This window comes from Microcaecilia unicolor, chromosome 4 (genome assembly GCF_901765095.1).
Source record: "Microcaecilia unicolor chromosome 4, aMicUni1.1, whole genome shotgun sequence".
NCBI lineage: Eukaryota > Metazoa > Chordata > Amphibia > Gymnophiona > Siphonopidae > Microcaecilia > Microcaecilia unicolor.
The window spans coordinates 270,128,079-270,144,982 of record NC_044034.1 but is presented as its reverse complement, the minus strand read 5'-3'; the positions used below and the strand labels follow the sequence as shown (position 1 = coordinate 270,144,982).

Here is a 16,904-nt window from a genome sequence, read left to right as displayed (position 1 = left end):
ACTACAGGAAACTGAGGATCCCACATAGGATTATACAAAACAGCTGAAAGACCTTATCAAAACGTTTCCAAAACAGGTACAGCCACGTCTGAAGAAATTCATACCAAATGGCCACATTCTACATGCTACCCTTTTTTATTGGACATAACTTAATACATTTCTTGATTAGCTTTCGAAGGTTGCCCTTCTTCCTCAGATCGGAAATAAGCAAATGTGCTAGCTGACAGTGTATATAAGTGAAAACATTCAAGCATTACTATGACAGTCTGACAGGGTGGGAGGAGGGGGGTGGGTAGGAAGTATGCATGGGGACATCAAAGCATATCATTGATATTCTAACAGGGTGGGTGTGGATAGGTGAGGGGAGGGTGATCAACAGAGACATACAGCTTTATGGTTTATAATGGGCTAGGAACCCCAGATCCTTGTTAAGTCCTTTCTGTTGGGTGTTAAAATATTCAATCATTCTGACTTCAAAGGTCTTACGTTCTTGTATGGTTTTAAAGTTACCTTTGAGGATTCTCACCCTGTCAGACTGTCATAGTAATGCTTGAATGTTTTCACTTATATACACTGTCAGCTAGCACATTTGCTTATTTCCGATCTGAGGAAGAAGGGCAACCTTCGAAAGCTAATCAAGAAATGTATTAAGTTATGTCCAATAAAAAAGGTATCATCTTATTTTCTTTTCCATGTTTTATTTTGTTTGATTTCTATTGATAACCTTAAGAGTGGACTAACACGGCTACCACACTCCTCTACTTACATGCTACCCAAAATCCACAAACCTGGTAACCCTGGCAGACCAATCATATCTGGTATTTGCACACTCACAGAGGAAATATCTGGACTTATAGAGAGGATTCTGAAACCTTTTGTGGAAAAGACAAACAGCTTCATACAAGTCACCACAGACTTTCTGAATAAATTAAGAAATATTAAGCAGTTACCACCGGGTACCCTTCTAGTCACAATGGATGTAGAATCACTATACAGCAATATTCCGAATGCAGATGGCATAGCTGCATGTGAGAAACTCCTAAGAACATCCACACTTATCGGAAACTATTACAAAATTAATCAAATTTATTCTAACTCACAGCTATTTCCACTTTAACAATGATATATATCTACAAATCATGGGCACTGCGATGGGCACCAGGACAGCTGCTTGTTTCCCCTATTGTGGGTCCAGTGGATCGTCATGTGAGGAGTCTGGGGGCTGGAGGAGAAGTCAGGAGCGGACCTAGTGGAGACGCCGGCTTGAAAGAGGAGGCGTCGTCGTTCAAATGGATCAAATTGAGAAGGATTTTTCTAATATTAAAAATGTACAGATCTTATTAGTTAAAGACTTGTCTAATTTGAGAAATAAGTCTGAAACTTTTGAAAATTTTGTAAGGAGCAATAATCTTTGCTTTTTAAACTTTCCAAGGATATCTATGGTCAGGCCCTTGGAAATGCTGAAGCATTACATGAAGGAAATTTTGGTAATTCCGGAAGATAAATTTCCTCCTTTTACACAAGCTTACTATCTACTGAGAAAAGCAGTGGAACAACAGCAAAATTCTTTGGATGTTTCTACTTTATTAGAAACCTCAGACTCAGAATCAGCCACTGCAGCGACTTTGGTTACTTCGGTGGCACTATCCCCTGATAACCAATGGTTATTTTGAATGTTTTTTAAAAACAGAGAGAAATTGTTTCTAGGTTTTAAGATTCAATAATTTCCTGATGTTTCAAGAGATACTCAACATAGACGTAAATAGTTCTTATTATTGAAACCTGGAGTTCTGCAAATCGGTGGAACTTTTTTTCTTATGATATCTATGTAAATGTGTTATTAGATATAATGCTGTTAAATATGTCTTCTTTGAATCTTCTCACTTGTCAGCCTTTATAGCAAATAAAAGAGTTTCAGGAGATTAAGTAAAGCTCTGTATATAATTAATTTCTAGTTCATATTCCTCAGATATAATATTGCCTTTAATTTTTTCTTAATTTCTCCTTTTTTCATTAGTCTTGGATCCTAATATTGTGGACTTGAGTGTTTATTATATTTTCTTTAAAAATCTTTCATTATGAGAGGTTATAATTTTCTTGTATAACACTTTTCTGTACAAGGGAAATTGCTTGGATTTAATTTATAAAACTTATAAATTAAAAAAAGAAGAGAGTGGCACACATCCTTGCAATATATTCACAAAGGAAAAATATTCAACAAAAAGGAATCCTTCACATGCTCATCTTCCAATGTGGTATACATCATTCAGTATAAAAAATGTGACGAAAGGTGCTATATTGGAGAAACAAGCCAGATGCTAAAGAAGAGATTTAATTTACGTGGAGGGGCATTTTCGAAAGAAACTAAGTCAGAATTTGGACGTTTTACAAAGACGTCCAAATTCCGAAGCGGGGAGAAGGTCATTTTCGAAAAAGATGGACGTCCATCTTTTGTGTTCAAAAATACCATGGACGTCCTTGGATTTGGATGTCTTTGATTTTCGGCCATTAAAAAAAAAACCCCCCACACTAAAACGTCCAAATTCAAGCCATTTGAACGTAGGAGGAGCCAGCATTTTTAGTAGACTGGTTTCCCTGACATGCCAGGAGAGCAATTGGGCACCCTATGGGGCACTGCAGTGGACTTCATAAAATGCTCCCAGGTACACAGCTCCCTTACCTTGTGTGCTGAGCCCCCCTCAAACCTCCCCAAAACCTACTACCCCCAACTGTACACCACTACCGTAGTCCTTACGGGTGAAGGGGCACTTATATGTGGGTACAGTGGATTTCTGGTAGGTTTTGGAGGGCTCAGTTTCCTGCACAAGTGTAACAGGTAGTGGGGGTATGGGCCTGGGTCTACCTGTGTGATGTCCACTAAACTACTCCAGGGACCTGCATGCTGCTGTCATGGACCTGAATATGACATCTGAAGCTGGCATAGAGGCTGGCAAGTAATGTTCTTCAACACACTTTTTGGGGGTGGTAGGGGGTTAGTGACCACTGGGGGAGTAAGGGGAGGTCATCCCTGATTCCCTTCAGTGGTCATCTGGTCATTTGGGGTACCTTTTTGTGCCTTATTTGTAATAAAAACAGGTCCAGCGCAAAACGTCGAAATTTTAGTGCTGGACGTTTTTGCTTTGTTCCATTATGGCTCAAAGACATTAAAGTCTTAGGAACACCCAAGTCCCTCCTTAAACACGCCCCCAATACGCCCCCTTGAGATTTGGACGTCCTTCCTACGGACATCTGAGAAAGATTGAAAATGCGGTTTTGATTACACCGATTTGGACATTTCTGTGAGATGGACGTCCAAATGCCGATTTATGTCACTGTTTGGACATCCATCTCTTTCGAAAATGAGCCCAGTAGACATCATATGAAAAATGCCAGTACCAACCAGGATGTCACCTCTGTGGGGCAGCACTTTACAAAACCAGAACATTGTATCAATGATTTTATTGTGAGAATACTAAAAGGTAACTTTAAAACAATACAAGAGCGTAAGACCTTTGACGTCAGAATGATTAAATATTTTGACACCCACCAGACAGGACTTAAAAAGATCTGGGTTTTCTAGCCCATTATAAACCATAAAAGTCTACTGCTTTGTCACTCTGTTATCACCATGCATATCTCCCTGTCTGTCACCTAACCCACCCCATCCTCATCCCGTTAGACTTCCTCTGAAATGCTTTGATGTTTCACTTATATATCCTGTTAATTATCAACATTTGCTTATTTCTGATCTGACGAAGAAGGGCTACTTTCGAAAGCTAATCACAAAATGTATTTAGTCCAATAAAAAAGGTATCTTATTTTTTTCTCTGTTTTATTTTATTCTATTTCTGTTGATTACCTTTAAAAGTGGACTAACATGGCTACCACATCTCTCTACCCTTTAGAGACAAAATTCTTATATGGAAAAGGTATATCTAATATAATAAAACGCACCGTGAACGTTCTGAAGACAACGTTCTGAAGTCACTCAAACATTACTTGAAGGGTTCGTGGATTCGTGGTGTGAAGCCAACCAGGCTGCCAGCCGTCTCTGCCCCGCCCTCGCGTCAAACGTCATGACGTCGAGGGCAAACGTCATGACGTCGAGGACGGAAAAAAAAACAAACAAAGCGCAGCGTCAGGGAAGGAGGCGGCGCTCCCGATGTCTCTAGCCTTCCCTTCGCTGTGTTCCGCCTTCTTCTGACGTCAAGGATGACGTCAGAAGAAGGCGGAACACAGCGAAGGGAAGGCTAGACGTCGGGAGCGCCGCCTCCTTCCCTAACGCTGCGGTGCCGGAACCGCTGCCACGGAGGTAAATTAAAAAAAAAAAAAAAAAGGAATGTTGGGGGGAGAGAAGAGGGTGGGCAGTTGAACAATGGGAGCGGGAGGGCAGAGGAGTAACGGCAGCAAGGATGCGAAGGGGGGGGGAAGAAGAGGGCGGGACAGGCTGGGACATGGGAGACAGAAGAGCATGGATGCGAGGGGGGATCATGGAAGGGAGAGAGGAGAATTGCTGGAAAAGGATGAATGGAGGGGGCAGGGGACAGAGAAGCATGGATGGGCATGGATTGAGATGGCAGGGCTCAGGGAGAGAGGGGAATTGCTGGAAATGGATGAATGGAGGGGGCAGGGAACAGAGGAGCATGGATTGGGAGGGCAGGGCTCAGGGAGAGAGGGGAATTGCTGGATAGGGATGAATGGAGGGGACAGATGGGCATGGATGGATATGGATTGCAGGGCAGGGCTCAGAGAGAGAGGGGAATTGCTGTATAGGGATGAATGGAGGGGGCAGGTGACAGAGGAGCATGGATTGGGAGGGCAGGGCTCAGGGAGAGAGGGGAATTGCTGGAAAAGGATGAATGGAGGGGGCAGGGGACAGATGGGCATGGATTGGGAGGGCAAGGCTCACACTCTCTCTCTCATATACAGTGTCTTTCTGACTCTCACTCTCACACACTCTGTCTCACAATGTATCACATTCACTCTCTATGTGCCACACAGTCACTCACACACTCGCTTAGTCTCATACACTCACTCTCACAGAGAATCTGTGTCTCACACACACTCTCTCTCTCGCACACACACACTCTCTCTCACACTGTGTCTCACATACACACTTGCACACACACACACTCTCACAAACACACTCACACCCAGACTCACTCTCTCTCTCACACACACACACTCACACTTTCACTCTGTCTCTCACACAGTCACTCTCACATATACTCTCCCAAACATACACACTCCGAGGAAAACCTTGCTAGTCCCGTTTCATTTGTGTCAGAAACGGGCCTTTTTTACTAGTAGATAATGTTTTCCTATTGTGGTCAGGGGAGTCCCATCAACTTGATGATTTTGTGACAAGGATTAACACATGCGAAGAAGCTATTCAATTTGCTATTGAGTCTTTTGGATCCAATGTTCATTTTTTAGATGTCTCGGTATCCTTACGTGAATGGTGGCTTCCATACTAATGTATACCATAATCTACAGATAGAAACAGTTTTTTGCAATACGGTAGGTGTCATCCAAGAACTAGAACAGCTTACCGTATTCACAATTTTTGCGACAGTGAAGAATCTGTAGTGAAACTGCAGATTATAAACAACAAGCTAAACAACTTGTCAATAATTTATTGAAAGGAGGTTATCCTAAACATATTTTGAAGACTTCATACATCCGAATGAAATACAATAATAGAGATTTGCTATTGTCAAATCATTCTTCTGATTGTCAAGATCAATCTTTTGAAACTTTTTTATTACAATACAAGCTGGGAGGGAAGAGGTGGCCAAAATATTGAAGAGAAATTGTCAAGATCAATTTTTTGAAACTTTCGTATTACGATACAAGCTGGGAACGAAGAGGTGGCCAAAATATTGAAGAGAAATTGGGACAGTATATAAACTCATCCAGTGTTCTCAAAGTGATCTTTAACTATTGCTTATTCCAGAGACCTGAACTTAAAGGAGATCTTGAGTCTGATATTGTTACCGTCAAAAGAACCTAACATACTCGGACTGACTCCAGGACATAGGAGGTGCCTTCATTGCTCCTTCTGTGTTATAACTTTAGAATGCACTCAGTTTACTAACCCATATGATGGCAGAGAGGGGCGTAATCGAACAGGGCGCCCACGTTTTCATGAGGGCGTCCTTGCAGGACGGCCTTGCGAATGTGCGAGGAAACCCGTATTATTGAAACAAGATGGGCGTCCATCTTTCATTTCGATAATATGGTTGTCCCCAGTTTTCGGCCATAATGGAAACCGAGGACGACCATCTCAAAAGACCAAATACAAGCCCTTTGGTCGTGAGAGGAGCCAGAATTCGTAGTGCACTGGTCCACCTGACATGCCAGGACACCAACTGGGCACCCTTGGGGGTACTGCAGTGGACTTCACAAATTGCTCCCAAGTGCATAGCTTCCTTACCTTGGGTGATGAGCCCCTCAAAATCCACTCCCCATAACTGTACACCACTACCATTGCCCTAAGGGGTGAAGTGGGGCACCTACATGTGGGTTCAGTGGGTTTGTGGTGGGTTTTGGAGGGCTCCCATTTACCACCACAAGTGTAACAGGTAGGGGGGATGGGCCTGGGTCCGCCTGCCTGAAGTGCACTGCAGTACCCACTAAAACTGCTCCAGGGACCTGCATACTGCTGGGTATGACATTTAAGGCTGGCAAAATTTTTTTTTTAACTTTTTTATTTTTTTTAGGGTGGGAGGGTGTTGGTGACCACTGGGGGAGTAAGGGAAGGTCATCCCCGATTCCCTCCGGTGGTCATCTGGTCAGTTCGGGCACCTTTTCATGGCTTGGTCGCAAGAAAAAAATGGACCAAGTAAAGTCGGCCAAGTGCTCGTCAGGGACGCCCTTCTTTTTTCCATTATCGACAGAGGATGCCCATCTCGTAATCACGCCCCAGTCCCGCCTTCGCTACGGTGCTGACACCCCCCCCCCCCCCCCCCCGTGAACTTTGGTCATCCCCGCAACGGGAAGCAGTTGAGGACACCCAAAATTGGCTTTCGATTATGCCGATTTGGGCTACCCTGAGAGAAGGATGCCCATCTCTCGATTTGTGTCGGAAGATGGGCACCCTTCTCTTTCGAAAATAAGCCTGAGAGTGTATCAATTACGTGATGCTGCCACTTGCAATGCAATATATGTAATCTATGCCTTACAATGCCTCTACAATAAATTATATATTGGTAAAACTACTTGCAGTTTTTCAAAAAGGTTAAGGGAGTATAAATCTTGTGTCACAAATAGAAAAGTAGGAGTGACTTTGGTAGCACATTGCATACGTTTTCAACATTCATTTGATTCTTTCTGATGCTGGATTATTGCACATCTTAACAAGACTATATGTGGGGGAGACAGAGATATGGGTAGATCCAGATGAGTGATCAGTTGTAACAGCTAGTGTGTGCTAGCTATTATGACTACTGATAGCACAGCTAAACTTACTGTGAACTCAAGAGGAGGCAGTAAGTGGAGCTGCGCTGCTAACAACGTGACCAAGGCCCTAAAACGGATGCACCTCTCTCTGATCCTTCCCCCTCCCATCTTGATGCAGGTCTCTGATCCCTCCGATTACACCCCAAAACTCTCCAAGATAACCTGCTCACCACTCTGAACCCACTTCAACACAATCTGATCACCTTGACACAACAGCACGAAAAGCTCTATCCTCCCCCTTCCTCACCCCTTGCAGGACCTACTCAGGGGGGAGAGTCTGCATTGGTATTTCAAGGAGGTTCCTTGTGGCTGTGGTCACCTTTTGCTTCTGCTTGGTTTGGTACTGTTATCCAAAATGGCATCTCTGCCCCCTAGCATTAATCTTGTGATACTTCTGCTAGGGGTCATCCTTCCATATAAGGAATTATAAACAGAATCATAAACACATTCAGCTACTTCTGAAGGTGGTGAGGGCAACCTTTGGTACAATGTTGGTACAATGTGGAAGGAAAAGAGAAAAATACCGCTTCTGCCATCCACACAGAGTAGAATGTTGTATAGGTAGGTGGAGATGCATACAAAATTCCAGTGGAAAAACGGAGTTTACTTTTTTTCTTTTGGTAGATCGCATCTGATTCCTGTGAAGAAGACTGAATTGTGTGTTCTTTTAACACAGAGTAAATAAAATATTTGTTATACCACACTGATGGCACCCTAAAGCCAGCTTGGGGAGGATAGAGAATAGCCTATGGTGTAGAAGGGCTAAAGCCTTTTTTGATTTTGGCTTTCATCATGAGAACAAAAGTGATGGCATAGTGAAGATAAAGAAATGCTGTAAAAGCAATTGAGGCCAAGATGAACACATTAAGAAAAAAAAGAAAAACATAAGAACAAAGAAAAAATATACTCGTGATTCAGCTTGCAGTAACAGCTTTTTATTCTCATAAAAACGTTGTCATGGTTGAACTGAAACTAAAGAGCACCACCTGCTGGTAAACAGGACTTATTTCAAAGCAGTAGCTTTAAAGAAAAAAAATGTAGTGTCATTTTATTCCTTATTGTACATGCTTTTGGGATATATTCAGCACAGTAAATTTACTCAAGCCATTAGTGAAAATAAAGTAAATTATACATGCAGGGACTGATTTTTTTTAGAATGCCAATGATGATATTCAATATCTAAAAATGGTACTGATTTTTTTCCAGTGTGCATAGATGGTAATTTGTGTTCACTAAAAAAAGAGACCGATAATTCAAAAATAATCATGTGGTTATTCATTTCTCTGTGTTCAAGAGAATCAATATTAATTCATGTTTATTGATTGTTGATAAACTAATGTAATATATATTTTTTAATCCAGTCTACAAGTTGACACACAAATTAAGTATAATGAAAAATCATGCACAGTTTGTTAAAAAAAAGTTTGTCTGTTAAAATAAAAATTATTGGATTTTTTAGAATTGATGTATTCCATTCTTTGAGCCCCTTCTTTTACTCATTTGAGCCTCGGTGCCAGTAAACTGATCTGATCACTGATTTCTTAAGAGGCAAATAGAAAAAAAGCCAAGCAGCGCTATCAGGAGGAAGAAATCTAAGTTTACCTTCGTAATGTACCAGCCTTACCCTGCGGAAACCCAAGCCAAAGTATCGGCCTGCTTATCCGACATTGCTGCCTGGATGTCCAACCGCCACCTGAAACTGAACATGTCCAAGACAGAGCTTATTGTCTTTCCACCCAAACCCACCTCTCCTCTCCCTCCACTCTCTATCTCAGTCGATGGCACCCTCATCTGCCAACAACCTCGGCGTTATCTTCGACTCCTCCCTCTCCTTCTCTGCGCATATCCAGCAGATAGCCAAGACCTGTCGCTTCTTTCTCTATAACATCAGCAAAATTCGCCCTTTCCTCTCTGAGCACACCACCCGAACTCTCGTCCACTCATTACCTCTCGCCTTGACTATTGCAACCTACTCCTCACTGGCCTCCCACTTAGCCATCTATCCCCCCTTCAATCCATTCAGAACTCTGCTGCACGTCTTATCTTCCGCCTGGACCGATATGGTCATATCACCCCTCTCCTCAAGTCACTTCACTGGCTTCCGATCAGGTACCGCATACAGTTCAAGCTTCTCCTACTAACCTACAAATGCACTCAATCTGCAGCACCTCAATACCTCTCTACCCTTATCTCCCCGTACGCTCCTACCCGAAACCTCCGCTCACAGGACAAATCCCTCCTCTCTGTCCCCTTCTCCACCATCGCCAACTCCAGGCTCCGCCCTTTCTGCCTTGCCTCTCCCTATGCTTGGAACAAACTTCGTGAGCCCATATGCCAAGCCCCCTCCCTGCCCATCTTCAAATCCTTGCTCAAAGCCCATCTCTTCAATGTCACCTTCGGCACCTAACCATTTCACCTCTATCCAGGAAATCTGGACTGCCCCAATTTGACTGTCTGCACATATTGTCCATTAGATTGTAAGCTGCTTTGAGCAGGGACCGTCCTTCTTTGTTAAACTGTACTGCGCTGCGTAACCCTAGTAACGCTTTAGAAATGTTAAGTAGTAGTAGTGTTATCCCTTTTCTTGCACCTTTAGTACATGTGCTGTGAAACATACTTTAAGCGAGAAAGTGAAGGGCAGTCTTCACCTTGGAGAACTTATCCAGGTAACTTCTTAGGTATCTGGACAAATTTCTTTGAAAACATATCTCATTGCTTCCATTCTGGCTGTATCTTTTCAGAGGAACCAAGTTTCCCTCATTGATTGTGTTTTATTCTTACATTTGGTCATTTTACTACTGTTATGCTGTTAACATAGTTTTAAATTGTACATTTCCTTGGGTGAATAAGCACATAAGCACCGCCATACTGGGAAAAGACCAAGGGTCCATCAAGCCCAGCATCCTGTTTCTGACAGCGACCAATCCAGGCTTCAAGAACCTGGCAAAATCCACAAACAAACAAAAAAAGTAATTTTTAATAATGTTCAATGGACTTTTCCTTCAGGAATCTGTCCAAACCCCCCTTAAACTCTGTAAGTCCAGCCGCTGCTACCACATTCTCCGGAAACGAGTTCCAGAGTCCAACTACACACTGAGTAAAGTAAAACTTTCTCCTATTTGTTTTAAATCTACCATATTCTAGCTTCATCTTGTGTCCCCTGGTTCTATTATTGTTTGAAAGTGTAAAGAGACGCTTCACATCTCTTCATAAAGGTGGTTAATAAACCTCAATAAATAAATACATACTAATACTCCTTTTTTTTAAACATAGCAATACGACACTTAGGGGGCCCTTTTACTAAGGTGTGCTAACGGATTACTGTGAGTTGGAGTGCCATGCAGCCCATAGGTATACAATGGACTGTGTGATATTTAGTGTGTGCCAGTCAGCGCATGCTAGATCCGTTAGCACACTTTAGATTTTTCTAGATTAATTGCCCAGGGAAACATCTGAAAACTTTCACTCTTGGGGCATTAAATCTTACACTTTGGGATGGCCTTTCTAGTTGTAAAAATTCAATCAAATATGAAGTCGAGAACATCTTGCCTTATAGAGGTAATTTTAGTAATCCTTTTCATGCTTAAAGGAATCCTTTATAGAAGGCGTAGAACCAAACAAACTTAACGGTGATTAGATGGCAGCACCAGTAATTAGGAAGCAAACCAGTGCTGGGCAGACTTCAACGGTCTGTGCTCTGATCATGGCTGGACAGATTCAGTTTCTGTAACTGGAGAACAAGGCGAGTGCCAGGCAGACCTCTATGGTCTTACCCTGAAAATGGCAAGGACATATCAGGATCAAGTATATTGTGATAAAGTCACATCCAGGATAGTTTGGTTAAGGCAGTTTCAGTCTGAAATACAAGTCCCAGAAGGCATTGCAGGCAAGGAGCCAGAGGGTGAGATGAAGAACCCGGACTGGACTCCTAGCTGCAATCGGGGAAGACATGGGTGTAAGCTGGCAGGTTGTGTAGAGTGGCTGCCACTAGGCAAAAAGAGAGTTAGGAAACCCTGTGTGCAGGAGCTCATCATTGGTCTCATTAGTCTAACATTTAACTCAGCTGGTATGGGTGTGTGGAAGCTAATGGAAGGAGAATGATTGGTTGTAGTAGCTGAAGCCAGGGATTGATTAGGCAGGTGGGTAGGAGTCTCAGCAGTTCAGTTCAGGAGAGAGAAGCAGAAGGAGAGAAGGAGTTGTAGGCTGAAAACCCTTGGGCAGGGAGGTCCCTAAAGTACTGAAGCAGGCTGAAATTCCTTGGGTAGAGGGAGTCCCTAAAGTTGGGTAGAGGGAGTCCCTAAAGTATTGAACTCTCCTGAAGGTAAAGAGGATAGAAGGTAGAAACTGCTGCTTGGTGACTGAACTGTGATGATGAACTGAAAGAACTGTTTGTCTTGGAAATTGAACTACTGTTTATTGTGCACTGGATAAAGAGCCCAGACTGGAGCTGACTGTAAGCCTGTATTGAATCCTGGTATATGCTGATAGCCTGCTGCTTAAAGGGGACTATTGGTCACACACTTTCAGGTGGCTTATATGTGCTTAAGATTGAAGGTGAATGCTGCTGTTGGAACTGTGTACTAGAAACCTGCATGGAATAAAAGTCCTTAAGATTGAAGTTACTGGTGGACATCTATTTCTTCATTGTACCGGGAGCCTGTGGCTGGAGGAGATTGTTCTATCCTTGGCTGCACAAGAAAGGTACCTGGTTACAATATGTATCATACATTATACTATGAGTTTATCTTGTTGGGCAGTCTGGATGGACTGTAGAGGTCTTTATCTGCTGTCATCTACTATGTTACTATTTAAAATGTTTTTTATAAAATTAGGTTTCTCCTAAAAGTACACAGAGTGCCAACCAGAACATACGTGTTGAGTAGGCATGCTCAGCAGAGGAGTTTGGGTGGAATCATGATTTATACATTTACTAGCTGTTGAGCCCGTAAAAACGGGCTGGTATTGGGGTTTTCCTCCCCCCCCCCCCCCCGTGAGGTCGCCACCGCTGCCCCCCCTCGGAGTCGCCGACGCCACCCCTCCACCCAGCCCGGTCCCTCTCTTCCCTTCTGAACTTACACATCCATTTGCTGAACGCAGCAAGGCACATCAGCTGAGCTGCCGTGGGCCCTTCCTTCTCTGCCTGTGGCCCCGCCCTCCTGTGACGTAACGTCAGCGAGGGTGGGACACAGGCAGAGAAGGAAGGGGCAGCTCAGCTGATGGCCAATCCAAGTCACAAGTACCTGGAAGAATCCCAAATAGTAGCAACATTCCATGCTACTATTCCCAGAGCTTGGTCTTTATCTGTCATCTACTGCTATGTTGCTGTGGTGATTGGTCATTAAGCAGTTTTATAACCAGTTGTATTTGGTTAGTGTATATTCAAGCAGGTGCAGCCGTCCTATAGGAAGAGTAGTTGAGAAGAAAAGACAATAATATATTGCACTTATCTTTGGATTTCTCATCTGTGTAAGCAGTAAAAGCTTGAAGCTATGACAACTGTGCTTCCATGCACTCTGCTGGGAATTTTTTCTGGGATAAGCACACTTTGATATGACAGTTTGTATCCAAAGTGTCTGTATGCTGAGAGGGCATGTCCGTTGTGCTCTCTCTAATTTTGTTAGTGAAGAGGAGGTCTTCAGCCAGGGAGATGTGGGTCACAGAGCTTTTCATTGAACACCCAGTCCTAGTCCAGAGTATGTACTGGATGATGAGATTCTTGTTAAGGGGCTGCCTTCCTCAGGTGTTTGGGATATCTATATGCACTGCATGCAAATCTCTCTCGTAAATATTCATTGTAGATATTCCAAACACCTGACTGGCTGGGGTGCCTCCACGATCAGGTTTGGAAACCACTAGGGTAAGGTAAACTATTGACAAGTCACTTAGGGCTTTGTTTACAAAACTGCGCAAGCGATTCCTGTGAGACGTGAGAGGAAGTCCATTCAATTCTTATGGGCTTCCTCTCATTTAGCATGCAGGAATCACTAGCCCAGTTGCATGATTTTTTTTTTTAAACCATCAGTTAAGATCTAGGCATGAGATGATAGCATAACTTAACAATAGCACTTTTATACTGCTATAACCACAGAATTCTAAGCAGTTCACAACACTTAAATTAAGTAGCAGAGATGATAAATTAAAAACCACACAATACAAATTTTAAGCAGATTTGGTAGATTTTGTGGTATTGATCTACTTCATTTCTCTCTTTTTGTGTGGTTTTTGAAAAATATATTCCCATATTTTTAGATGTTATAGAATAGTACATTTATTTTGCATTTATTCATAGAATGAGGATACTGATTTGAAGTCTTCATTCTATTCCAGCTGACTTTTTTTTTCATGAAACTGATAGCCTTACACTCTGTGATTTATAATTTCTCTTCATATCTTTGGCACAAGGAAGACGTCACAGTACCCAAGGCATAGTATTCAGTATAGGTTGGTGTCATTTATTTGATATATATGCTGTGTAGGATCACCAGTATGTGAAAATTGTAGAGAAACAAGTTTATAAACATGCCCCATAGAAAAATGAATGATCCCATCAAGAATGTTAAATATACAGGGCCAGCCCCCACCTTAAATAGAGAGAAAACAAAAGCCAACCTTCCCCTACATCAACTATACTGAGGGTCCCAAGGTTTTTAAAAATGGCAAAGAGCAATGACAACTTATGACAACTTATAGATAACCAATTTGAGGCATCAGCTTTCGAGGACCAGAAAAATCATGCCTTTATTAGTCTGTAAGTTGGCATCATCCTGTGTCATTCTTGTCACTTGACTAATATGGCTACCCTTGTAGAAGTTCCAATATTTTTATGGTTCAACAATTTTTATTGATGACATATTTCAAAACAAGTATACAATTCCACTATATCGCATACAGAAGCATTGTATCACAAACATCGTCAATATACAGCCATGCTGATTGTCATCTAAATTAATATTTTAGCCCCTCCCCACAACATCTTGTTCGTTGTATTCATCAAATGTTCCCGTTCCTCTTCTCCTCCCTCCCCCCACCCTCTCTCCTTCCCCTAGGAACAGTGTGTATTTTGAACAATTCAGTCAACTAAAACAATTTAACAAACATAACTATATAGGAGTATGTATATTCAGCTCACACTTATCTTCAGATTTCCAGCTCCCACTCCACCTCATCGGTCGCCCACCAACTGGGCAGTATTGAGCCTTCTATGGGCTCAAGGTTACGCTGGAAGCAAGATGAATATATACTTACAACTCCCATCAAGGTCTCTAGCTTATAATATGTCCAGTATGTTTTCCATTGAACATCCTTTGTCCTTCCCCTTATTCCCTTTCCCTCCCTCCCGTTTCCACCCAATCGCCATATCCTCGCCTCCATTTTGTTTGACATTAAACCCCAAATCACTACTGTCTAAGACACAACACCCAAACTACAAAAAAAAAAAAAAAAAGGAATGGGAGGGGGGGGGGGGGGGGTGGAACCTTTGTCTTCCTGGAGTGTCCTCTTTTTAATCCTACATTTCTATCCCACATTTAACAGCAAACTTCTTGCTCTATGTGGCAGAGAATCCACGTATGTTCCCCATACTTCATGAAATTGCTTCAACCTCTTGGGTATGTGTCTGGCATATCTATGTTCAAAAACCATTAAGGCATGGAATTTATTTCTCCACACCCAATAGGAGGGGGCCTCATCTCCCACCCATACTCCTAAGATCACCTTCTTCCCTAGCACTCCTGCTTTCCTCATTAATAGCGTGTATGCTTTGTTCTCTAAATGATAGTCTTCATAGCAATCTAGCAATATGGCCCTTGGTGAAAATCTAACCACACACCCAGTTAACTGTGTTAAGTACCCAAATATCTTTTTCCAAAAAATTTTGTTTGAGAGCATTCCCATAGGGAGTGAAGCAAAGAGTTAGCCTCTTTTTTACATTTTTGACATATAGGTGAATCTATTGCTCCTATTTTAAACAATCTCTCCTGCGTAAAGTAGGCAGAAGTTCCAATATTTTTAAAACATCGCATGTGTGGTGGTTTTCACATAAGCTACAGTTAAGTGCAAGATTGTATCATCAGATTCTCCTATAGCTGTTAAATTCACTGTTACCTTTTTACTTTCCTTTAGGTTGCCTGAAGCTCAACAGAGGGTTGGAGGATGTTTTCTAAATCTGATGCCACAAATGAGAAGTTTGTATCTTGCATACTGTGCCAATCATCCCTCAGCAGTAAATGTTCTCACACAGCATGGGTATGTGTTTTCATCATCTTGGCTACTGAAATTCCCCAGATAAGAAAGTCAGCATTGTATTTGCATGGTTCCATGTGTATGCACATTACCAGATAACAAACTTTAATATATATCAATGATCCTAAATTGCATCACTCTAAAAATACATCTGTGACTCTAAAATGCATCAATTAATACTCAATGTGGTTATTTTGCACCAGAGGTGGTTTTACCTTTCCCTATGGAGCATTGGCTCCTAAGGCATAAGCCATTGCCACCAGGGAGGCACTTCAAGGGGCTGTCCCTCTGGACAAAATCCATGGTGATCCCGTGGGATGACAAATCTCCGACGAGGGAGAAGGCAGGACTATTTTGAATAATGGTAGGAGCACCTGCATATCATTTCTACCCTCCACTGGACCACTATTAGTAGCTATTGTGGAGGGGTCAGGAGAAACTGGAGGAGGCTTTAACTTAAAAAAAAAATTGTCAAGACTTGGAAGGAATTATTTGCTATAGATTTTGACACCAGGTGTGGGTGATGGGGCGGGGCATTACCCCTCACATTAGCCCACTAGGAAATTGGGAGCTCTAGACAGGGGGACAGTAAACATTTATTTTTAAAACAAAAGCCTAGTACCTTTAAAAGATAGTGGGTGTGTACTGTCATATCTCTTCCTATATCTGGGAATATGTGATATTCATAGCCACAGCAACACAATCAAAAGTAGCACCTGACTCACTAACTAACTGCAGTTTAGTGAAGGCATAAACTCGAATTGAGGCAATAAAGAGTGAACTGATTTGCCCAAACTCAAAAAGAGTGTCTGTGGGAGAAGCAAGATTTTTGAACCCTGGCTTCCCTAGATCTCAGCCTGCTGCTCCACTCAAGTGGCTATTCTACTCTGAAATACTGAAGTTTAATTTTGTTTTAAAATTCAGAGTTGGATATCACATGATGTGATGAGTAAGGGCAGGAATGTTTTTGCCTGCTCTGAAATCTGCTGTGCTCTTCTCAGCAGTTCGTTTACAAAATTATCTTGAAAATTTATTTTAAAATATTTCTAATTCACTCTTTCCAGTACTGTTCTAAGAGGACTAAGGAATAATCTCCCTTTAAAATAAATAGCTTCTGAATGAATTGCAAATGGGCAAAATATTATGAAAAAACACACTCAAAGAAGCGAAGGGCATAGGATACATAAAACTAAAGCTGGTGG

The 16,904-nt window shown here is 42.1% G+C and overlaps 1 protein-coding gene across 4 annotated transcripts in view; it reads left to right on the top strand.

Moving 5' to 3' along the window:
- ARHGEF7 (Rho guanine nucleotide exchange factor 7) overlaps positions 1-16,904 on the top strand; it is a 443,279-nt gene that overhangs the window by 258,033 nt on the left and 168,342 nt on the right. For all 4 annotated transcript variants that reach the window (XM_030201536.1, XM_030201535.1, XM_030201537.1 and 1 more), the window contains one exon: positions 15,583-15,705. In XM_030201536.1, the coding sequence (XP_030057396.1) occupies positions 15,583-15,705 (123 nt within the window). The remainder of the gene's footprint in view (positions 1-15,582; positions 15,706-16,904) is intronic.